Source organism: Anguilla rostrata, chromosome 10 (assembly GCF_018555375.3).
Source record: "Anguilla rostrata isolate EN2019 chromosome 10, ASM1855537v3, whole genome shotgun sequence".
In the NCBI taxonomy this organism is placed as follows: domain Eukaryota; kingdom Metazoa; phylum Chordata; class Actinopteri; order Anguilliformes; family Anguillidae; genus Anguilla; species Anguilla rostrata.
In genome coordinates, this window is record NC_057942.1 from 25,468,473 (window position 1) to 25,493,070 (window position 24,598).

The window sequence follows — 24,598 nt, forward strand, 5'->3', positions numbered from 1 at the left end:
CATATATTCCACCATTTCAACACCATCTCTTTCTCCCTCTATGCACTCCACCATTTCAGCACCATAATTCACCTTCAGTTGTCTCCTTTAAGAGTATGGAGAACTATTGGTGCTTAAATTTTAAAAAATTAATGAATAAATAAATAAACTAATTAATTAATTAATTGACAAATAAATAAATACATAATTCAATACATAAATAAATACATATTTCCACATTTATTTATTTCCACTTTTATTAATTTATTTCCTCTTTTATTTATTTATTTCAGGATTGTTGAAACTGAAAAATAATTAAATCTGTCAACTTCACTCATCAAAGCCGGTTGGCAGAGTCTAATATCCAATTGGTTTAATTTCATTTTATTCATTTAATTTATCAATGCTAACTAACGTTTGCCAACCCATACCATAGGCATAACTTTAGCTTCTAAACACTTTGCCCAAGTTCTATTTCACTGGCGCTGCAATGGGCCCATTTCACATCGCTATGGTAACAGCCTCTAGTCCAGCAAAGCAGTGTACAATAACTTCTGGTTGTATTTATTGTAGGCAGCTATACTACACAAAACAACCTAGCTAAGTAAGATAATGGAGTTCACGTCACTTCAAGATCAACCAAAAATTAACATGAACAACAAGGTGACTGTAGTCCAAAGTTAATTTAGCTAGCTAGCTAAGCTAGTTATCTAAAATAGCTAGCTAGCTCTAATCTTAAGCCTACGATGTAAGTTATATCACTGTCCATACAATACATGTAGCATGCTTCCCAGAAATATATGTTATGCTCATTGATTGAACATAGGGAGAATTTACGCGTGTTGCTAATGTCAGCTCTGTCTGTAGTCTATCTTTCATCGCAGCAATTTTTACCGTGGGCAAGCGTGGTTAAATCCCTTCACATGAACTTTATAATATGTCGCTTGTCGCATCCATGTCCAGCTTTGCAAGTGAATATCAACAGCTGACGTCAGCTAGCTAACTTGTCTATTTAACATTTATTTATGTAATTATGTATTTATTTCTTTATTTGTCAATGTAATTATTTATTTCAGATCAGATTCAGATTCTTTAATGACCACACAACCAAGGCTGGTGGAATTTGTTAGCGGTACAGTATAGTAAAGAAAACAGCAGGGTCCCAACACTTAACGCCAACATCACAATAATTTATAACACAGTACAACATGGAACATCCCAGACAATTTAACACAGTACAATATGAGACATCATAGACACAGAGCATGACAGACAGCAGACAGGGGGACAGGTGATTAGCAGAGGGAGTTCCGAGTTCTTATGTCAGTGGGATAGAAACTGTTTTTGAAACAGGTTGTTTTTGTGGGCAATGTTCTATGGTGCCTTCCTGAGGGCAACTGAAACTGAAAGACGTGATGTGCTGGATGAGTGGGGTCGGAGATGATTTTCCTTGCCCTTTTCACTGTCCGCTTATGATGGAGAGTTTCAATTGATGGGAGGGGTGTACCGATGATTTTTGATGACCTGTTGACGATGCGTTGTAGTTTATTCCAGGAGTGGCTGTCCAAACTGCTGTACCAGACTGTTATGGATAAGGTGAGGATGCTTTCTATGATGTCAGAGTAGAAACAGAGCTTTCTCACTCAGACTTTTTTAAGCTGGTGGAGGAAGAATAATCTTTGTTGCGCTTTTTTGAAGATATAGTCTGTGTTGATCTTCCATTTAAGGTTATTGCTTATGTGAGTGCCAAGAAATTTGAATGAGGCAGTGATGGATATAGGCTGGCCAGAGACAAGTATGGGGGTTTTAGGGTGTGATTTATGTCTGAAATCAGTGATGAGCTCTTGTGTTTTTGATGAGTTCAAAAGGAGGTCATTGTTTGTGCACCAGGTGACTGCTTGGTTTATCTGTTCGCGGTATTGTGATTCATCGTTATTGGAGATGAGGCCAGTGATGGTAGTGTCATCTGTGTATTTATAAATATTGACGGAGCTGTGGTGGGATTTACAGTGATTGGTGTATAGGGAGAATAACCAGGGTGAGAGAATACAGCCCTGAGGGGCTCCTGTACTGAGGGACAGAGGGCAGAGAAATGTGTTTTTGGTTCATTGTTAAATAGCTAGTAGTATGTTACAACTTTTAGATTAGTGAGTCGACATACCCCAAGGGTATTCCCAGCCGGACAGAATATCCACTAGCTAGCTAGCTACTTTAGCATTGTAATAGGAACAAGGTTTCACATGTAACATTAGCTAAATAGTTAAATGTGTGGTTTTTACATCAATCAATCAATCAAATTTTATTTATATAGCGTATTTTACAACAGTTGTAACAATACGCTTTACAGACAACCCTAGCCTAAACCCACACAGGAGCAAGCCTAAGGCAACAGTGGCAAGGAAAAACTCCCTGTGGCAGATGGGGAGAAACCTTGGAAGGAACCAGGCTCAAGGGGGAAACCCATCCTCCTCTGGTCGGCTCAGGGTGCCGACTGGTGACCAGCATGTCAGCCAGTTTATGCACAAGATATGATATGTGATGTGGCTCAGATGATGGGTGGGGCCGGGTGGCGGTGATGGGGAACAGCAGGTGGCGGCAGATGTGGGCAGGGTGGAGGCAATGACGAAGGAGGGGCTAGACCGCAGAGGTGGGGGAGACCAGACGACTCTTGAAGCACTCTCGAGGGTTGGGGCAAGAGCCCCGCCGGCAGCGTGGGGAAGAGGGTGGAAACGGCAATTAGGGAATTTGCAATATAGCAGACAGTGAGTAAAGTGCCAGTGGTATGTATTGGGGGGACCCCGCCAGGAGTAGAATATGGCTGCATATCTACTAGGACAGGGATGGAGAGCCCATGCAGTCATGAGGGGTAGACAACCATACCCGCCTATCAAGAGCCAGCCCATGTAAAGTCAGGTCACAGCTGATTGACAGGTGACAGTAAGGAAAGGATTGCCACCTACAAAGCTCTATGACTACAGGCTTCTCGCACCCTGTCTCCAGACTACAACTGATTGTAAGCCTGAGCATAGAGGTGCGTTTTTAATCTAGATTTAAATATTGAGACTGTGTCTGACTCCTTTATACATTTTGGAAGCTGGTTCCACAGTAGTGGGGCCCTGTAGGAGAAAGCCCTACCACCTTTTAGGTTCTTGGAAATTCTTGGGACTACCAAGTAGCCTGCGTCTTGAGATCGGAGTGACCTTGTGGGCTTATAAGGTAGGAGCAGGTTCGATATGTACACAGGTGCACGTCCATGCAGAGCTTTAAAAGTCAGGAGCAAAACCTTGAAGTCTAACCTATGCTTAATGGGTAGCCAGTGAAGCGACGCTAGTACTGGTGTAATGTGCTCATACTTCTTAGTTCTGCTCAAGATATGAGCAGCTGCATTCTGCACAAGCTGGAGACTCTTTAACGAGTTATTAGGGCAGCCAGAAAGCAGGGCGTTACAGTAGTCTAACCTAGACGTAACAAACGCATGGATCAATTTTTCAGCATCCCCGACTGACAGGAAATGTCTAATTTTAGCTATGTTGCGCAGCTGAAATAAGGCAATTCTGGATATGTTTTTTATATGGGTGTCAAAAGATAGATCAGGATCAATGGTGACACCAAGGTCTTTAACGACCATATTAGGTTCAGCCAAACAACCATCACAGTTTAAGGTGAGAGTAGACAATTTCTCCCTTAATATTTTGTGACCTAAAACCAACATTTCAGTCATGTCTGAATTTAGGAGCAGAAAATTTTAAAGCATCCAAACCTTGATATCTACAATACAGGCCTCTAACCGTGAAAGCGGCAGTGCTTCGCCAGGTTTCATTGAAATATAAATCTGGGTATCGTCCGCATAACAGTGGAACTCTACGCCATGTGCCCGGATAATATTGCCAAGTGGTAGCATATATTACATTACATTACATTCATTTGGCAGATGCTTTTATCCAAAGCGACGTACAAAAAAAAAAGTGCATATCATGGTCGTAGACAACTGCTGAACACGGGTTCAGTAAGGTACAATACTTATTTTGTACAGCTATTTCTAGCCGAGAACAATGAACACTATTCTGGACTAACATCTGAAAAGCCAACTAGGCAGAAGAATAAGCTACAGTATTAGGACAAATACAAATTACCAAGAAGTGCAGGGATGGGGCAACATGTAACAAGTGACAGGAAAAAGTTTTTTTTTTAATTTTTTTTTAATTATTATAAAAGAGTGAAATATACAGCGTGGTGGTGGTTAGTCTAGGTATAGTCTGAAGAGATGAGTCTTCAGGCCACGGCGGAAGATGGGTAGTGAGAGGGAGGTTCGGAGAGGGACGGGGAGTTCGTTCCACCACTGGGGAGCTAGGGTGGAGAAGCTCTGTGATCCCTTTGGGCGGGTGGGAGGGGTTACAAGGCGCCCTGCTGCCGCAGAGCGGAGTGGTCGAGCAGGCACATAGAATTGAGTCATGTCCTGCAAGTAGATGGGGGCTGTCCTGTTGGCAGCAGTGTAGGCAAGGGTCAGGGCTTTGAACCGGATCCTGGCAGCGACCGGCCAGTGAAGTGATCGCAGGTTGAGGGAGGTTGTAGATGAGTCGGGCAGCGGCATTCTGAATCATCTGTAGTGGCTGTATGGCATAAGCTGGCAGGCTTGCAAGGAGAGAGTTGCAGTAATCAAGGCGAGAGGTCACCGTAGCCTGGACGAGCAGCTGGGTGGAGTGCGTCGTCAGGTATGGTCGAATCCTCCTGATGTTGTACAGGAGGAATCTGCAGGACCGTGATGTTGCCTTGATGTGCTCCTTGAGGTCCAGTTAGTCATCCAGGACCACCCCAAGCTCTTGGCAGAGTGAGAGGCAGTCACTGTGGTGTCATCAACCGTGACTGAGAGTTCACGAAGCAAGGAGGTCTTGCACGGGAAGAAGACCACCTCAGTTTTGTCGAGGTTGAGCTTCAGATGGTGGCTGGTCATCCAGGTGGAGATGTCAGCCAGGCAGGAAGAGATCTTATCATTGACCTGTGTGGCCGAGGGGGGGAAGAAAAGAAGAGTTGTGTGTCATCTGCATAACAATGATAGGAAAAGCCATGTGAATTAATGACTGAGCCAAGAGATCTGGTGTATAAGGAGAACAGCAGAGGACCCAGTACAGATCCCTGCGGCACTCCCGTATCAAGTGGATGAGAAGCAGAGGCAGACCCCTTCCATTACATTACATTACATTACAGGCATTTAGAGCTTTCAGAAGCGATCTTATCAACCCTTTTACATAGCATTACATTGTATCCATTATAAAAAGCTGGATATATATGAAGCAATGCAGGTTAAGTACCTTGCTCAAGGGTACAACGGCAGTGTCCTTACCCGGGAATCGAACCTGCGACCTTTCGGTTACAAGCCCAGTTCCTTACCCACTGTGCCACACTCTTCCAGGTGACCTGGTAGGTCCTATCTGCAAGATATATAGCGAGAAGAGTACTGGTCCTAGTACTGATCCTTGTGGAACACCGTATTTCTTTATTGAGGAGCTGGACTCATCTTCTTTTAATTTGACAAACTGTTTCCTGTTACATAGGTATGATCCAAACCATGCGAGTGCCTGTCCATGAAGTCCAACACAGGTCTGGAGTCTGTCCAGAAGAATTCCATGGTCAATTGTATCAAAAGCTGCACTCAGATCGAGGAGCACAAGAACCGACACAGAGTTACGGTCGGCTGACAGTAGTAAATCATTTGTAACCTTGATAAGTGCGGTTTCTGTGCTGTGGTGGGGTCTAAACCCAGATTGGAATACTTCATGGATACCGTTAGAGCTAAGGTATGCACTTAGTTGCTTAGCAACAATTTTCTCCAATAATTTTGAAAGAAATGGAAGGTTTGAAATAGGTCTATAATTTTCCAATTTATCGCGTTCTAGGTTTGGTTTCTTCAATAATGGCTTAATGACTGCCACTTTTAGTGACTCAGGTACGTATCCTGTGACTAGGGATGTGTTAACGATTTTTAGTATATGCTGGCCTAGTACTGGAAATAGTTCTTTAATCCAGTTTGAAGGAATAGGATTGAGTATACAGGTTGTCGGTTTTGAAGACATAACTAATTCAGATAACTCAACCATGCTAATGGGCGTAAAACAGCTTAGTACCGCTGTTTGTAAATCTTCCTGTTGTAACCAGGTGCGGGGCTGTTTATTAACATGAACAGAAATAGTGCATGATGGAGACAGTTTGGAAATCTGGTCTCTAATGGCCTCAATTTTCTGATCGAAGAAGTTCATGAAGTCATTGCTGCTAAGATTGGAGGGATAAGATGAAAACACTGATGATTGTTTTTTAGTTAATTTATCCAGTGCTAAATAGAAATTTTGGGTTATGTCTATTTTGTTCAATTAGTTTTGAGAAAAAGACAGATCTAGCAGAAGCAAGAGCTTGCTTATACTGAAGAAAGCTGTTTTTCCATGCAAGATGAAATACTTCTAGCTATGTTGACCGCCATTTTCGCTCTAATTTTCTAGTAGACTGCTTCAGGGCCCGGGTGGTACCGTTATACCATGGAGTGTGCTTTTTCTGACTAGGGTTTCTTCTTTTAAGGGGGGCAACAACATCAAGAGTGTTCCTGAGGGTAAGGGTTAGCTGGTTAGTCAATTGGTCCAGAGCGGCTTCATCAGCATTTTCATCAGCCTTTTCTTCTGTGGAGAGGAATGACTCCGGAAGCATATTTAAAAACTTTGGAATAACCTCAGGGTTTACTGATCGGCTGTAGTAATGCGTAGGCTCTGATACAGGAGGATTTGATGCCTTAATATTGAACGTAATAAGGAAATGATCTGATAGTATAGGGTTATGAGGTGCGATGGTAAGATTTACCACACTAATACCATGGGATAAAACTAAGTCTAAGTTATGGCCACGGTAGTGAGTAGGCTCACAAACATTCTGTACAAAACCAATGGAATCAATAATAGGGGCAAAAGCTGTTCCTAGGGGGTCACCATTTTTATCCACATGTATGTTGAAATCACCAACAATTATGACCTTATCTGCTGAAATTGCAAGGTGTGATAAAAACTCAGCAAATTCCCTTAAGAAATCAGAATAAGGCCCAGGTGGCCTGTAAACAGACACAAGAAAAAAGGACTGCCCGCTAGCACTTTTATTAGCTAGATCGGGCTGTACACAGTTAGTAATAAGAACTTCAAAAGAGGAGAACATATATCCATGCTTAGGCGCTAGACTCAATAAGGACTGATAAATAGCTGCAACGCCTCCCCCTCTGCCTGATGGACATGAGTACCTATGAAACCCACAGGAGACGCTTCATTAATCGCAACATATTCATCAGGTCTTAGCCAAGTTTCAGTTAGACATAATACACTGAGATTATGGTCTATTATCAATTCATTGACAAGATCTGCTTTTGGAGTGAGTGATCTAACATTCAATAGTCCAATTTTTAAGGATGGTTCACTATGAATAATAGCAGCGTGCCGTGTTTTAATTACAATTAAGTTATCCGCATCAATTCCACGGTTAGCTTTACGTTTGGCATAGATGCGTGGAACAGACACAGTCTCAATATAACAGATATCAGAATCTAGTTTAAGAGTATTAATTAAAGGGGCTTTTGGAATACTATTTCTGTTAGCTAGCTCTGAAACGCACCATGCAGCCAGAGGCGTAGGGCCATATGTCTGGGACACAGGTATAAAGAAACGAGCAGGCAAAAACATAAGGTTAGAAGCCTGCGGCCTGGCCGGTGCCCTGATGTTGTGTCAGGATCTGGCCTTATTAAGACTAGCAACTATGTTGTTCGATAGGACACGAGAACCTCTCCAGCTCGGGTGGAGTCCGTCTCTCTTCAATAGGCCAGGCCTTCCCCAGAAATCAGGCCAATTGTTAATAAAGCCTATGTCACTAGATGAGCACCACTCCGACAGCCAGAGATTTAGCGAAGATAGCCTACTGTAGACCTCATCGCTCCTACGAGCTGGAAGCGGGCCAGAGCAAATTACTTCCTGACACATCTTTTTAGCCACTGCACACACCTATATAAAATTATTTTTGGTTACCTCCGATTGCCTCAATCGGATGTCGTTTGTGCCGACGTGGATACCAATCCTAGAGTATTTACGTTTACTTTTAGCCAGCACTTTTAAATTTGCCTCAATGTCGGTGGCTCTGGCCCCCAGGAATACACTGTACTATGGTCCCTGGCGTCTCTAACTCAGCTATTTTCTGTGCCAATTCTAAATTAAGCTGACACTTAGAACAAGTACCATTACTAGTAAAATTGGCAGCAGAGCTAAGACTAACCATGCAACAAACTATGCAGGGAATGGAAGCCATGATGCACTCTTACGGTATTTTCTTCAGTTGTTCGCGTCGTTCGGTTTACAATTTACTTTGGCGAGTAATCCGGAGAAAGTAGTAAGGTGCTTATGATGCTTACTTAGGTTTTGTTTAAACACAAAAGCCCAAGATAGTGTCGATACACACTTGAAAGCACGATATTAGCCTGTAACAAAGTTTTTCGAACTCCTCGCTCTTTCAACCACAGACAGGAAACGACATCGCTGTAAAAAAACAATTTTAGCTAGCTAATAAGGTTTGATACGTAAACCTATAAAACAATTTAAGTTCATTTTTGATAAATTACGTTAATTTAGCATTATGATGACCAGGTGTCCCACTTTACATTGCACTGCAGAGCATTTTGACCCTTTTTCACTGGATCTTGCCCAGTACAGTTATCCAGCTAGCTAACTGTAATCCTGCTTCGTGATACAGGCCCCTGATCTATGGATGAAAACAAGCGTGTATCACACTGTGCACCACTCCCATTCATACAGGTCAGCCGACTGTGGTAGCAAGCTACTCTCTGTCGTTTTGCCAGACTCCGAGATTGCAAAGAAAATAACGTGTTTGTACAAAAGCAGATTTATTTTTGTACGCCATTTTTAAATCCTCCTAACCATCCAATTAATGTCCAGGCGAGTAGATATTTGATTTTGATATGCAAGATTTGCACTTAATTTATTTTATGCCTAATTATAAAGTCAGGTCAGGATTAGGAATGCTGTGATTGAGCTATCTTGTTAGCTAATTCCGACTGTTTTTGCTGACTGTTCATTTGCAAGTCAACGCAAATATTTTTTCTGGTACTGTTTTAAAATCCTGAATTGCTAAATCCTGAATTCAGCATCAGGCTGAAGCCACACTATACGCGGCGACGGCCGCCTGTCGCCGCGCCGCGTCCCCACAGTCGGCTGTTTGTGGGCGTGTCACCTATTTTTGACAGACAGTTGTGTTCGTTAAATGTTGACCGGGTTTAATATCGTGTTTCATATTCATTGTCCTGTCTGAATAAAAATCATTTTTGCAGTAACCTAGATCTGAAAGATGTTAGTCAGCTGCCTAACTAGGCTGTTTAAAGTCTAGCTAGTGAGTAACAACCAACAACCAACAACAAAAACACTGTCTGGCTAATTAGCTAGACAATGCCTTCAAAGTTATATCTGGTTAGCTAGCTAGGTGGCTGGTAGAAACGAACAACTAGCAACTAATACATTAGGAAGATTTGTTTTGTTCGTTATTGTTTGTTGTTACTCACTATAGCTAGACATTAGACAGCCTAGCTAGGCAGCTTATTAACATTTTTCAGAGCTAAGTTACTGCAAAAATGATTTTTATTCAGACTGGACAGTGATAGTAGCTAACGGCGATAACTACATTGCAGAGCCACCGACAATTTCAGAGACTTTTTTCCACGCTGCGTTCCTCTTATCAATGTCTCTGTAGGAGATTTTATTGAGTTTGGAAACCAGATACGGCAATTACGAGTTAGGTCCTCCATTGTGGAACGATAGAATGTGGAACTAAAATGAGAAAAAAATAGGGACAATTTACTTGACGGATCATTAGATCATTACAGTCTCTGGATCAAATCAGATTAGTTACCGCGACGCGGCGAGGGGGTCAAAGTTGATTTTTTGCCATCTCCCCCGCAGCCTCGCCGCGGGGGAGATGGCAATCCCAACATGCCTTGCGGGGTCTGGCCGCCACCTCTCATTCAAAATGAATGGAGGCGGCGCCGCCGCGCGGCGGGGCCGCGTATAGTGTGGCTTCACCGTTTCTGAGGTGGTCGGATGACTTGCAGCGCGCGAAGGTCGCACGGTCTGTCAAAGCGTCACTTTTTTTTCTTCAGCCACCGAAAGACAACTAAAAGGTAGGTAGCGACGCTTCAAATATTACAAAAATACCATAGTGTTAACCAGTGTTTTAACTGGACCAAAATAAGTGCCGGTACCTACTCCTCAAAATACATACTGTTTAAAATAAATTAATGTTGGTAATCAAAAGAAGAGTCGATACTCATACAAGTCCCGACAGCTCCTGCCCATCTCAAGCACTGGCGTTAACTATCATTCGGTGATGACAACTGGCGGATTCTAACTCCGTTCGGGCAAGTGGAATGCCTCATGCAGTTGTCTGATCGGACAAGTAGAAAATAAATGTGATAAATATGTAACGTTATCTGAAAATAAACAGTGTTTGTTTGAGCCGAAGCCGAACCTGTTTCAGTTGAGCTACGTATGTGCCTACCATTTTTTTAAATCTAGAGCTACTGTTATAACGGCCGCAAAATGTTGGCAAATCGCCAAAACAGCGCGAAATAAAAAAAAAAGCATTTAAAATGTTTGAGTGATTCAACTACTTCCATTTCCTTGCATCTCCTTGTATCAAGAGCTCGTCAGAACTAAAAGGTAGATTTAGATATTAAAAAAGTCTCAAGAGGTTATGTTTTCATAGTCTTAAACTTTTTTGCCTTTGCTACACCCCCGCCTCCCCCCCCTTTCAGACACCCACCACCACACCAAGAGATCAATTCCACAGGAAACACTGCATACATACAATACTTAATTATCCCCATGGGGACATTTCCCTTGCAGCATGTAACATACACATTTACAAACAGACATTTATACCAATAAATATACAAACATTCACGCAACAGAAAGGCTGGGCAGCTAAATACATACATACAGATAAAAATTGGACATATTCACGCCTATTCAATCAATCATCACTCTTACAAACCAATCCACACATATGTTTGGCCTGTTCATCTACTGTATGCTTGCACACCACAGGGCCAAATGACTTGAAACAATTTAGGAGACATTGGGTAGCATTGCTTATATTATGTTTAGCTACCTCACAATATTATATATATTTAGTTACTAGTTATGCTAGGTACATTCAACCATAGCTAGGTAGCTAGCAAGCTACTCAATTACCGTGGTTATCCATTCAGTGGTCTGGGGGGAGATGTTTAAAATGTGTTTTTCATAAAATTCAAAATGGCAGAAGATCCAATATGGTGCAAATTATCAGGGGTGGGTGGGTTGAACTCAGCATGAACAAAAACAGAGGAAAAACAATGACGACTCTGGACCTGTTTAGCCTGTTGATGATGTTAGAGGGGTTAATGTACTGACCACAAATTTGACCCCTCATAATAGTGAAAAAACTAACAGATACAATAGGTGCCTACACACCTACAGTGCTTAGCCCCAAATAATAATAGTGAAAAAGCTAATGAATACAATAGGTGCCTACACACCTAGGGTGATTGGCCCTTAATAATAGTGAAAAAACAATAGGGTTGCGGCTAGCTACCGTTCCCCCAGCCACACTCAAAAACATGTCGATAGTCATCTACTGCTTTGAACGCTGCACTAGCCACAAAGGGCATCAATCAATCTCAGAAAATGAGCATCTAAACATGTTTGCATACGCTGCTAACATTTGCTGCTCGCTGCATGCTGCCAACCTGCGTCTTCATGTGAGGTTCTGTTCACTGACTGATCCTGGCAATGCCATGACCAGCTCCGGGTTCTGCTTTAAATTGCGTCTTCTCTGCCAAAGCTGTCTCCTGACTGCTATACTCCCCTCTCCATCAGGATTGGTGCAGCTACCACAGCAGCTCCTATGGTTTCAAGGGCCACACTCAAAGCAATCTGTTGCTTTTGAATGATATATCGAGCTAAATGCTTTGTCCAAATACACAAGATAATGAGCATCTCAATTACTTTTTCTCTGTTAACATTCATTTTTTTCAAAAAAATTTTTCAGGTGTTGGGTACACTGACCCTTGAAAAGTACTCCTTTTCTGATCCCAGTATCATCAGGTGTTTATGCAATAGAAGTGGGATATCGATTTGGACTTCCTGATCTTCCTCATCTTGTACACATAGTTCTAAGATTTGGCAGTTGGATGATCTGCTGTTTGTGGGTTTCTGGTATTCCTCCTGTTTAGTAGGGGAGTTGTATTATATTGTCTGTTAGGTAGTGCACACTAGTGTGTGCACTGTAGTACCTGAAGCAGATCCATTCAGTGCCAAACCAAAAAGTGGTTCATTCAAACATATTCATTCAAATATTTAATCTAAATACAGGAGTTGTCCGGACTGTCCTGAATGAGCAACACACAATGCGTAGGGGAAGTTCAGTCAGGAAACTTTTGCTGCTGCCAACCAACAGTCAGCCGAAGCAATCACATTCTTATGCATTTCCATAATCAACCAATCACATACACAGAACACATTTTCTCATAGCCATTCAATCACATCACCGCATCACCAGATGGAGAGCCTTTTTAAACCAATAGTCAAACTTTTGCTTTTTCTTTGCTCAGCACCAAACCAAAAAATGTACTTATATATTCATAAAAAATGTATTGAATATAAATATGTGTTTTGTCCTGACTAAATTCTGTTAATCTTTAACTGTTGACACTAGGCCAGCTAGCATAGAATGGGCTCCCCTCTGTTTCTGGGTTCTTCGCAAATTTACTTCTTTTCACAACAGTTTTTGTTAATTTTTTTTTTACTTTGCTTGCTGGAATTTTCAAGTTCAGTTTTGTTACTGTCTTTTTTTTTGTATTTCCTGTTTCTGTCAAGTGTTTTTGTTTTTGTCTATGCAAAAAGCAGAATAGAAATAATTTTAACCGAATTGATTTGATTTCAGAAGAGAGCATATGCTTGTCTGCACCCTTCAAAATCGACAGTGGATCCAGTATATGAGTGCTGATATAAATTGGGCATTCCAAATTAGGTGAAACCACAGCTGTTTCTATAAAATGGTAAAACATATCTGCATGTAAATCCCATGCAGTAAGATCTGATTGTGTGTAATTTTGTCTCATATTCAGATGTCAAATCCAAATACTTTAAGTATATAGGAAAAATAACAAATTTCACTCTACCATACATTTGGAGAGAACTGTATTTGACAGTATTGTTAGAAAATGCATAACATGTCAGCCAGATGGGGGAAGGAGTTTTGCATATATTTAATGCATTTTCTAACTTTTTGGAGGACTACAACTGTTGTAAATTAAATTAAATTATGGGAAATTGAAGCTGAATTACAAATAATTAATTACACATTCAATCTGAAGGGACATTCAATGCTAGCAGCTGGGTATGTTACCAAGTCCTTTAGCTGTACTACTGGAAAGTATTCTTTTGTTGCATATTGAGTATGTTGCACTGTTATAAACCCCTGAACTGAACTCCTACAGGGTGAAAAGAGAGATGCATCAACATATGGAGGCTACAGCAGCAGCGTTGAAGCTTGTCTCTGAAAGGAAGATCCCAGGCACAACAATGAGGGCAATCCATGAGAACATGTCAGTGACAGCTCAGTTGCATAGGCTTTCACACAAGATCCAAGTGCTGCTGGAAGAGAACCAGGTCCTGAAGGAAAGGGAGGAGCAACTCAAATCGGAAATGGCAGTGCTGAAACCTCTACTGAAGGAAGAAACAAGAAGGAACCTTAGCAACCAAAAGGTGGGTAATGAAATGCCTGTGTAGTGGAGAGATAGCAGGCAACTTGTTCAACCAGTCAACACAATTACTCTTTGGTGGCTACATGTGTGTGAATGTTTTTTCATGTATTTGCCTACAAGTGGAAGTAATGCAACTTTTCTCCTAAATAAATGGTCTTGGTAGTAATTCACATATCACCTACTACATAACTTTGATTTTCTTTCCATTCTAAAGGGCTAAGCAATGCAAAGCAATGAAAGCTGCTCAACCCAAACATGACATTCCAAATACATTCACATGACAGCATTACCTGCGAAGCAACTCCTGGACCTGACTTGTTACTCAATCACTGAATCACACACTCACTCACGTTAATCAGGATGAAGATTCACCACAAGGGGGAGCTATTAGCACTCAAGTAGCAGAATGGTGCTTTGCATGAATGACAGTGTGTGTCCTTGTTTGTTATATATAATCCATTTAAAACACAGGCTATTTTTCTGAAGCAATTCAGATTATGTAATTTGCTCAAGGGTACAAAATCAGTGCACAAGCTGGGAATCAAACCCACACCCCCTTGTGTTGCAAGTCCCAGCTGTAGTTACTCCACTGCCTACCAGGCTCGCGTGGGATCAGGTTCAAAGTCCTGACCCTGGCCTACACTGCAGCCAACAGGACAGACCCTGCCTACCTACATAATTCAACCCTACACGCTAGCTCGACTGTTCTGCTCTGCTGCAGCCGGGGGACTTGCACTGCTTGCCAGCCGGGTAAATGGTTCTCACTCATCCTGACCACAGAGCTTCTCCAAGTTCCCCATTCTTGTACAAATCACTCGGTCAATGCCCATTTTCCATTGTGGTCTTATGACGAATCTCTTCAGTCTGTACCTTGACTAACTCTAACACTACTCCTCTGCAGGGCTACTCCAAATATTGGATCACTGTTTTATATCACTTGCTTCCTTGTATCTTGACCTTGTATTATGTTCATGTTACACTTGTATCTTCATCTGGCACTTTTGTGTTGCACTTGTACTATCATCTTGATGTTGTAGCTCTTCATCATATCTGTTGTAATCATGCCACACTTCTAGTTTGACTTGCCATAACTTTACTGATTTAGCCTATGCTTACTGCGTGAACTATACTTGATGTTTATGGCTATGGATAACTGAAACTTAATGAGAACTGTATCTTATCAGACCTGTGTTCTGTAGATGTTAACCTTGTACATAAATTGTTGGGGAGGGCTATAATTCAGAGCAACACTGTTTTTTTAAATTGGACCGAAGCATTCAATTCAATTTTTTTTAAGCCAAAAGAAAATTATGTAATCTTACCTGTTTCATATTTATTAACGGGGAAATATTAAATTTCATGAAAACCATTTTTCAACAAGAGAGCTGGAACACTGAATAGGCATATCCCTTCTGTAATTAATATTGTCAAGTTTATTTAATGATATATACCACTAAACACATTCACTCTAGCATTTTTAGTTAGCAAGCTACTAAAACATGGATAACTATTTGGAAAAATACACAGGCTATGGAATTGATAACACTACGACCACCTCAATTAGTGCTTGGACCACAGCGTTACATGTACTAGCCAATACTAGTCAATGTCAGTCATAGGAATATGGCCACACTGCCGCCTCCAGAGTGAGATCTGCAGTGTCAGTTGAGCAAATCAGCACATGCCAAAATGGCAAGTAATGTTTTCAGTCTGTGTACCTAGCTATCTAGGCTGACAAACTATTTATATATGGCAGTCAGCCACCTAGTTTGTCATGAAACCTTTAACCAAATTTCCAGTATTGAAAACCAAGTTCTGATAACTTGGTAGCTAGCCCATTTATTTGCTTCATATCTATTAAAGTCACACCATACCATCTTTTTGAAGCTTGGCGACATTATTTTGCTGTACACCCTGTATTTACATAGTATAGAATTAGTCAGCTAACTTAGGTAGTTATTCCATCTGTGTTCTTCCCTGATCTATTATTTTTTTACTTTCACATTACACCTAAATTTTGACATTGTGACATGTTGATATAGTCAAGACTTGTTAAGTCACAAGGATACATATGAACATATTTGAATAATAAACTTGTTTTCCATCCCTGCTGATTGGTGAATAAAAATCACCCTGTTGATGTCTTTGTAGATAAATAGCAGATCCTCTGCCAGTGGGAAGTATAAAAACTTTGTTTTCAGCAATGAAACACGGAAAATCATAATACAATTGCTTAATATCACAGTTTTATCTTTGGTTTTGGTTTATGACTAGTCCAAAATTATGATTTTGATTGCACAGGGTCTTTAAAAGCTCTGCAATAGATCAGTGATTTTTCATGAATTTTTTTTAAATGTATGGAACTACCACCAACATACTGCCAAACATTTTGATACAACAAATTTCAAACTTGAAATTTGTCCCACAGTGTCCAGCTGATCTGCAGCCACCAAAAACCAACTGTTTGAGATGAAAAGAGCTGGCCCCTTTGTGTTGTAAATGATTTGCACTGAGACCATTAAAGACCATTCCCAATTTTTTTCTTTGCCAGTGATATGGTCGACCCCAGAGGATTGAAAGTACAAAAGAAATGGAGAGTGCTTTCAAAATTAAGACAACTAAATATCAGCCTTCAAGAGCAGTTATATACTTAACCAGAGTGCCTCAAGGACATTATATCCTAAATACTGTCTTCTTAGCTGTCCATCCTGTCCGATGATGATGCTTGCTCCGGGGGGGGGGGGGGGCACAGATGCCCTGCCATGCCGATCTGTCGAGTGCCAGAGGTTCTAGTTGGATGGGGTTTATGTTGCAGCGCTTCAGGAGGTCTTTGGTGTAGTCCTTCTAGCGCCTCTTTTGTCCGCCAGCGGAGGTGAACTCCATCTCTGTGTCCCAGGGCATGATGGAAGAGGTGGGCGATGGCTGAGAGGAGGAGATTGAACAAGACCGGTGCTAAGCCTTGCTTCACCCCAACGTCGACCTTGAAGGACTCTGACTGGAGTCCTCCCGTGAGGACTCTGGCTTGCATGCCATCATGCAGTTGCTGCAGGACGGAGAGAAACTTGGGTGGTACCCCAAGTTTGGAGAGCTGTTTCCAGAGCATCTCACAGTTTATGGTATCAAAGGCTTTGCTGAGGTCAATGAAGGCTATGTACAGGTCTTTGCGCTGCTCTCTGCTCTTCTCTATTAGCTGCCGTAAGACAAAGATCATGTCGGTAGTGGATCTAGACTTCTGGAAACCACTTTGTGTTTCTGGGAGAGCACTTTCTGAAATGTGTTCCACCAATCTGTTGAGCATGATTTTTGCCAGCACTTTCCCTGCAGTGGAGAGGAGAGAGATTCCCTGGCTGTTCCCACAAACTGCTCTGTCCCCCTTCTGTTTGTAAATGACCACAATGTTTGCATCCTTCCAGTCCTGCGGGAGGATCTCGGACTTCTAGATGTTTGTGATCAGGAGGTGTAGGCGGCGTGTGAGGAGGTACCCCCGATGTTTGAAGACCTCTGCCGGGATGCCATCAGGTCCTGCACTTTTGTTGTTCTTCAAGCCCCTGATGGCTTGGCGGGTTTCAAAGAACTGTGGCGGAGTGTCGAGATGCAGGATTGGTGGAAGATCTGGAAGTTTACTGAGGATGTGAAGATCAACAGGGTTGGTGTGGTTGAGGAGGGTCTCAAAGTGATCTGCCCAGCGGCTAAGAATCTCATGACGGTCCTTGAGAAGAGTGTCCCCATCTGCTGATCGGACAGGGGCATTACTTTGCTTCCTGGGGCCATATAAGGCTTTGATGGCATCATAGAAGCCCTGGGTATTATTGCAGTCTGCAAAGTTTTGGATTTCTTGTGCCTGCTGCACCCACCACGTGTCTTCCATGATCTGGAGAGCAGCTCTTGCCTCAGCAAAAGTGGCTGTCAGGGTGGAGGATCCAGGGTTGGACAGGAGAGCTTTGTGGGCTTCATGTTTTGTTTGCAGGAGTGACTGTATTTCGGCAGAGTTGTTATCAAACCAGTCCTGGTGACGTTTCCTTGGCAGATCAAGCGCTTCCGAGGCCGCACCGTGGATAGCTGTGCGCAGAGCTGACCAATCAGTGGATTCCTCCGGAACTTGATCAAGGTTTCTTGCAAGGAGCCGTCGGAGGTTGCCTGTGGTGGTGGGGTCATTCAGTGCTGTGCAGTTGAGTTTTCTGTTTGGGGCTGTCCTTGGGCGGCGGGGTTGAATATCTATGAGGAGTTTGGATCTGACCATAAGATTATCAGTCCAACATTCAGCCCCGTGCATGACTCGGGTGATAAGAACATCCTGTCTGTCCTTTTGACGGACAATGATGTAATCCAGAAGGTGCCAGTGTTTTAAGCGGGTGTGTTGCCAGGTGGTTTTGAGTCTGTTCTTCATCTGGAAGGTAATATTGGTAATGGCCAGGCGATGTTCTGCACAGAGGGAGAGGAGCCGGAGCCCATTGCTGTTCATTTTCCCCACTCCATGCTGGCCAAGGACTTTACTCCATACGAGATGCTCTAAGCATTGAAGTCTCCCATGAGTATGAGTTTGTCTGTCAGGGTTTTCTGGATGATGTAGTCAAGGTTTCTGTAAACGTCCTCTTTGATGTTATTCTCTGCGTCCAGGGTTGGTGCGTAGGCGCTGATGAGGGTGGCAAAGCGTCCTTTTGTAAGGGGAATGCGCCACGTCATCAGCCTTTCATTTATGCCAGTGGGGGATTCTGGGATGCGCTGCAGCAGATGGGTCTTCACAGCGAAGCCAACTCCGTGGAGGCGGCGTGTGCCTTCGGGGACCCCTTTCCAGAAGAAGGTGTACCCCGCACCAACTTCTGTCAGGGAGTTCTCTCCATGTAGCCTGGTCTTGCTGAGTGCTGCGATGTCAATGTTATACTTCGCAAGCTCAAGGGCCACAAGTGCTGTTCTACGGTGGGGCCTGTCAGGTGTTTCAGCCATATCCAGGAGCGTGCGGACATTCCACGAAGCGATGTGCAAGTAAATTTTTTTTTTTTTTTTGATTCTTCGACCACAAAGAGGGATGCTCCGACGGTTGCGGCTTACCGTCCGGAGTTGGGGGAGCAGACCATTTTTTGGACCACCTTTTCTAGGTCCTTCCCCGCCAGGGGTGAGTAGTGTGGGGCTGCTCAGACGCAATGGAAGAGGAGACACGCTGCTCCATCCCGCAATCTCAGCGACCATCACTCCATTGCCGCCTGTGTGCATGGTTTGGCTAGGCACTCCCAGCCATATCCTTGGCCTGTACCTGCCGCCATTCCATATCGCCACAGGGCTTTGGGGTGGGGGGGGTGGGGCAAGGGGCTTGCGCAGGGAAAGGATTAAGGTGAGGGTGCGGGTGTGCAGTCCTCACTCCCACCATCTTCACTCCGCCAGACATACTTCCGGTGGCATGAGGAGCTCATGACAACCTTCGTCTGGCTGGAGCTGCAGGGGACTGCCGGTGGTCCGGTCTGTTGGACTCCGCCTGTGCCTATCCCCAACTGCAGATTTGAGCTCAGGGTTTACTCCCCTAGCCATCGTACCACCCAATGGTTTACCCACGTGGCAGTGGGACAGTGGTTGGCGTAACACCTCTAGGGACAACTGCAGCTCCGAGATCCCCTACTGATTTAGCCTGGGGTCGTGAAACCCCAGTTACCATGGGCTGCCACAAGGAGGCATAGTAGGAGTCTTGGTGAGGGAGAGGCTATGTACCGACTACAGAAGACTTACACACTGCTTCCTGGACCCTGGCTGGGGTGGCCAGCGGCAGAAGCTGAAGGAGGGAGATTGCAGGCATCCCTCCATGCAATGGTTCGCTTAGCAGACTGCACTAGACGCATCAGAACACCCTGCTGGCAGTACAGCCGGCCAACCCACCCTAAATACTGTACACACACACACACACACACACATTTATCTGTCCACGTCATGCACTTCTGCAATTATTCAGCTAATTTTTATTTTCTATCAGTCAATTGCTAGAATTATGTGTGTAAATTGAGTATAGCCAGCAAATAATGTTTTTAAAAGCGAGATGCTAACCAGACCCACATTAAGTAGATTGTTAGTTAACCTGAATGAGAGATTGGTAGCCTTGGCAATACTACTCAGTGTCACCGGAAAAACACGGGAGCGAGCTAGCATTTGGCCCGGTGATACATCTTCAATACTTTTAGAAAATATAAATGAATATTTGCATTGGTCGAATTCATAATTTGCAACCACAGACTGAAAACACTATTACTGTCCCTCCATAACACAAGGGCAGGCAGATTGACAAGCCCAGTGACAGCAAGGGCAGGTCATCTTCCACAAGGATCTGACTTCAATTGGGTCCATAAAATGTGATGTGAGTATGGTCGCTCTATAAACGCATGCACAATTGTACTATGAAATGTGAACGTTGGGCACATTCATTAAAGGGCTCTTGCTGAGCTGGGTTCTGAAGCTGCACACATTTCCCCATGACATAACCAGGGGGTATCGGGCAGATATTAAACGAACGTGCACATTAGCTAGCTAGGTAGCTACTATCTTACTTTACTACATGTTAATTATTGCCTAAAAGAGCCTGCAGAGTTCTGGAAAAGGGTCTTGTGGCTAAATGAGACCAAGATTAACTTATATCAGAGTGATGCCAAGAGAAAAATATGGAGGCCAAAAGGAGCTGCCCAAAGCACCCCCCTCATCTGTGAAACAAGGTGATGGGGGTGTTATGGTTTGGGCATGTATGGCTGGAACAGGTAGTGGCTGACTTGTCTTCATTGATTGTAATTATGTTCCAAACAGTTGGTTTTGGTTAGCCTAAGGTTTTGTCATTGTCTCTGTTTTTTTTCTTCTTTTATTTCTCAGCCTCATAATGCCTTTCTTGACTTTCATTAACACAACTCTCTCTCATGTTCTCAGGTTCTCATGTTGACCAATGCCAATAACAGTCTCCAAAGGCAATCAAAAACCTAGAACCAAGACTAGATCAGAAGGCTCTCTTATACCTGCACCAAAGAAGCAATTGAACATACCTGACTAATCAGAAACACCTCTGAAGCCATTTGTCCCAAACACTATAGTACCCTAAAATGGGGGGACTATTTATAAAAAGCACGAAACTGTCCAGACCCACGGCGCAACTTGGTGAATTATATTTTTTGGTTGATTTTACATGCTCATATATGGCAATTGGTTGAAAACAGACACTTCATTCTACAATCATGATAACAGCAATGACTGTGCTGTGAAGTTTAGGTAGCAAACAACAAGGCTGAATCCTTTTGAAGTAATTTACATAGAAACTATACGCTCAGATTGCCTAGTTTCACTCACTGTGGCCATGCGGAATCGATAGTGTTTCAGAAAATATAAAACGTAAAAAGATTTTCATCTTCTACTGGGAGTTTTGCCATTTATTGAGGGTGTGACAGAAAATTTCGGTGCCACTGACTAGTAATAGAATGTTTTTCACATTTACCGTTTGATTGAGCAAGTACCATTCACAGTACATTTTTATGGGTTAGTGCTGTCAGATTGTGCTAGCTACTTTACATGAACCTTGTACGGCAATCAATAAAGGCTAACAGCACACTACCACTTACTTCTTGTCACTTGTACCACCACTGTAATGAACTAAAAAAAGACTACAAACTACCTTTTCTATGAGAAATGTGTTGTTGAGCTCACGCGCATACACTGCTGGCGACATTCTAAAGCTACATAGCTAGCTAGCTATGGCACGTCCTCACCTCTGTAGCGTTATTTGTTGTCCTCTGTGTGTCCATACATCTGTATCCGTGATTGTAGCTGTGTATCCTTAGCTCCTACTCATGCGTGCAGAATAGTATCCATACGCGCTAACTAGGTTAGCTAAAGTAGGCGAAACGCGAACATGTTAGGGTTAGCTAAAGTAATGTTAGGCGATAAAGCTGTGCTTAAAAATGTTGTGCCGTACCACCTGCACACGCGTCCTACTAAACGAAGCACCACCTGCGCATGCATCCCAATAAACATCCCTCAAAGGTTGTCTGTGAGTGAGTGAGTGACTGAATGACTGACTGACTGAGTGAGTGACCACAATTTGCCACTCATAGTCCACGGCGCCAGTTCCTGCGCACCGTGGGAAAAAGAAAAAAATTATACGCTTTACTAATAATTTTGATGTCTGTGTTGATGAGTGATAAGGGGCGATAGCTTGAGCAGAGAGTAAGATCCTTGTTAGGTCTGAGGAGAACTGATATAAGTGCCATATTCATATGTGGTGGGATGTTGGAAGATTTGTAAATTTCTGTTGTCATCTTAATGAATAGTGGTGATATTGTGGTCCAAAAGTGCTAGTAAAATTCAGTGGGGAAACCATCTGATCCAGGTGCTTTATTATTTGACATGGCTTGAAGTGCTTCCTCACAGTCATCTAGTGTAATGGGTCTGTCTATGATATTTGCATGAAGTTCTGGTAACTTGGTAAGATATATGTTGTCAAGGAACGTGTTTATTGTAGTTAGGTTAGGCGTGCAATCCAGTTTATAAAGGTTGCTATAGAAAGTTTGAAATGTTGCTGATATATCATTTGGAGTGTAGATGGTATTCCCCTCTGAGTATTTAATAGTTTGTATAGTAGTTTTTTCTTGTTGTCGCTTGAGTTAATTTGCCAGTTGTTTTCCTGATTGGTCACTGTGTTCAAAGTAGTTATGTTTTAGCCTCTGTATGAGAAATTGGGTCTTCTTGTTTATGATATTATTAAGTTTGTAATTTGTTTCAGTTAGTTCTCTTTTTATATCATCAGATTGATTTGTAGCTAGTATACCATTCAGTTCTCCTATTCTCTGCTCAAGTTCTCTTTCCAGTTTTTGCTCTTTCCTTTTTCTTTATTCATGGACTATGAGATTATTTTTCTCCTTATCACTGCCTTGGCTGTTTCCCAGAGTAGTATACGTGAGGTTGTTGGAGAGTCATTTAATTCGATGAAAGGTGCCCACTCTCTATTCAGGTAAGTGTTGAAGTCGGAATCTGCAAGCAATGATGCGTTAAAACGCCATCTTGTGCATGGTTTAAGGGTGGTTTCATTAATAAAGGTGAAGCTTACTGGAGCGTGGTCGGAAATAATAATGGGGTGGATTTTTACTTCTTGTGTCTGATATGATCGAGTTGCTAGTGAGGAAGTAATCAATTTGGGAGAAAGATTTGTGATGGGGTGAGTAATATGTATATTCTCATTTGGTAGGGTTTTTTAGTCACCAATTATCACCAAGACCAAAGTCAGCCATATATTGTTTAACTGTTTCAGATGATTGCCACAGTCTGAAGGATTTAAATGTTTTGGGTAAATAGTTGTATTGGAGTCACCTCCAATAATAATTGTTGTATCAGAGAAGTTCATTAATGCTGAAAAGAATTTATGAAAAAATGCTGGGTTGTCCTCATTTGGGCCATGTAGGTTAGCTATTGTTAACTTAACTTCCCCAATAGAACCATTGATTATTATATATCGTCCTTCAGGATGTGCTGTGATTGATTTATTGCTATACGGTATTGTTTTGTTAATCAACACTGCAACACCTCTTTTCTTTGAATTATTATTCTTTGTGCAATTATATAGATGTGGGTATGGAATTGAGACATGATATGAATACATGATAACAGAGATGACATAAAACATAACATTCATAGACAAACATAGAAACAGACATACACACAGATCCCCCCCGCCCCTCACCCCCCCTGCTGCAGCACATGGAATGGCATAGAGAGAGAGAGGTTGAGACTGAGTAAGAGAGAGAGAGCGAGAAAACATATAATTCATAGACAAACACACAAATCCCTCCACTCCGCACTGCAGCACATGGAATGGCATAGAGATAGTTAGAGAGAGAGAGAGAGACCGAGCGAGACAGAGAGAAAGGCTAGGATGCAAATACACTAACTAAATCAGGGGTGGAAATTGGGTGACAATACTTTCCCAGTGCGCATGAGCTTTTAAGTTTCATTAACTATAACAGTCCTTAAAGTCAATGGAACATGGGTCGACGAGAAAGTGATTGTGCCTACACGATGTAGGCCTAGATCATCCTGTTTCAAAAAAGCCAGGGTGTAACTTTACTGTCACAGAACAGTTGGCCCTCAATGTACAGTTTATCGACCACTAGTGCAACTCGTCATCCGCTATTCCGGTGTTCTTTGAAGAGCGGTTACAGTTTTTTACGTCTTTCGGAAATTTATTTGGGGAATTGGTCGTTCATGCCGAACATCGTACCTTTCAGCTCCCTGCCTTTGCTTTTGACCAGTTCTTTCTGCTGGTAATGTTTAAATTTAGCAATTAATGGCCTCGGCCCCTTATTGCTTTTGCTGCCCAGGCGATGCATGCGGTGGAACATGATGTTGTTAATCAACTCAGATGGAAGTTTTAAGGAGTTCAAAAAGAACTCCTTCAAAGTTTGCTCGGGGTTATTGGGATTGCTTTCTTTAATACCGGTAAAGATCAGATTGACGCACATGCTACGCGTCTGAATGTTGAGGACAGTTTCTTTTAGAATTTTATTTTCCCCAATGACTTTATCCAATTTGCATTGCAATTCATTGACAGTACCTTTGAGTTGGTCATTGTCCTTCCGCAGATCGTCTACTTGTTTTTGGTTGAACTCCAGGCTTTCTTTAATGTCCAGAATATCTTGTCCTATTAAATCTAGTGTTTGTAGCTTTCCATTGAGTGATTGCAGGAGCTTCATCTCCCCTGTGACAGCGGTGGCTGTAGATGTGAACAGGTCGTCCGTATCGGTAGATGAGCAGCGGGTTTTCATTTTTTTCTCCTCCGGTGAA

At 42.5% G+C, this 24,598-nt stretch overlaps 1 protein-coding gene across 2 annotated transcripts in view; it reads left to right on the forward strand.

The window, feature by feature from the left end:
- cfap157 (cilia and flagella associated protein 157) overlaps positions 1-24,598 on the forward strand; it is a 158,298-nt gene that overhangs the window by 36,511 nt on the left and 97,189 nt on the right. For both annotated transcript variants that reach the window (XM_064297699.1, XM_064297698.1), the window contains exon 4: positions 13,541-13,808. In XM_064297699.1, the coding sequence (XP_064153769.1) occupies positions 13,541-13,808 (268 nt within the window). The remainder of the gene's footprint in view (positions 1-13,540; positions 13,809-24,598) is intronic.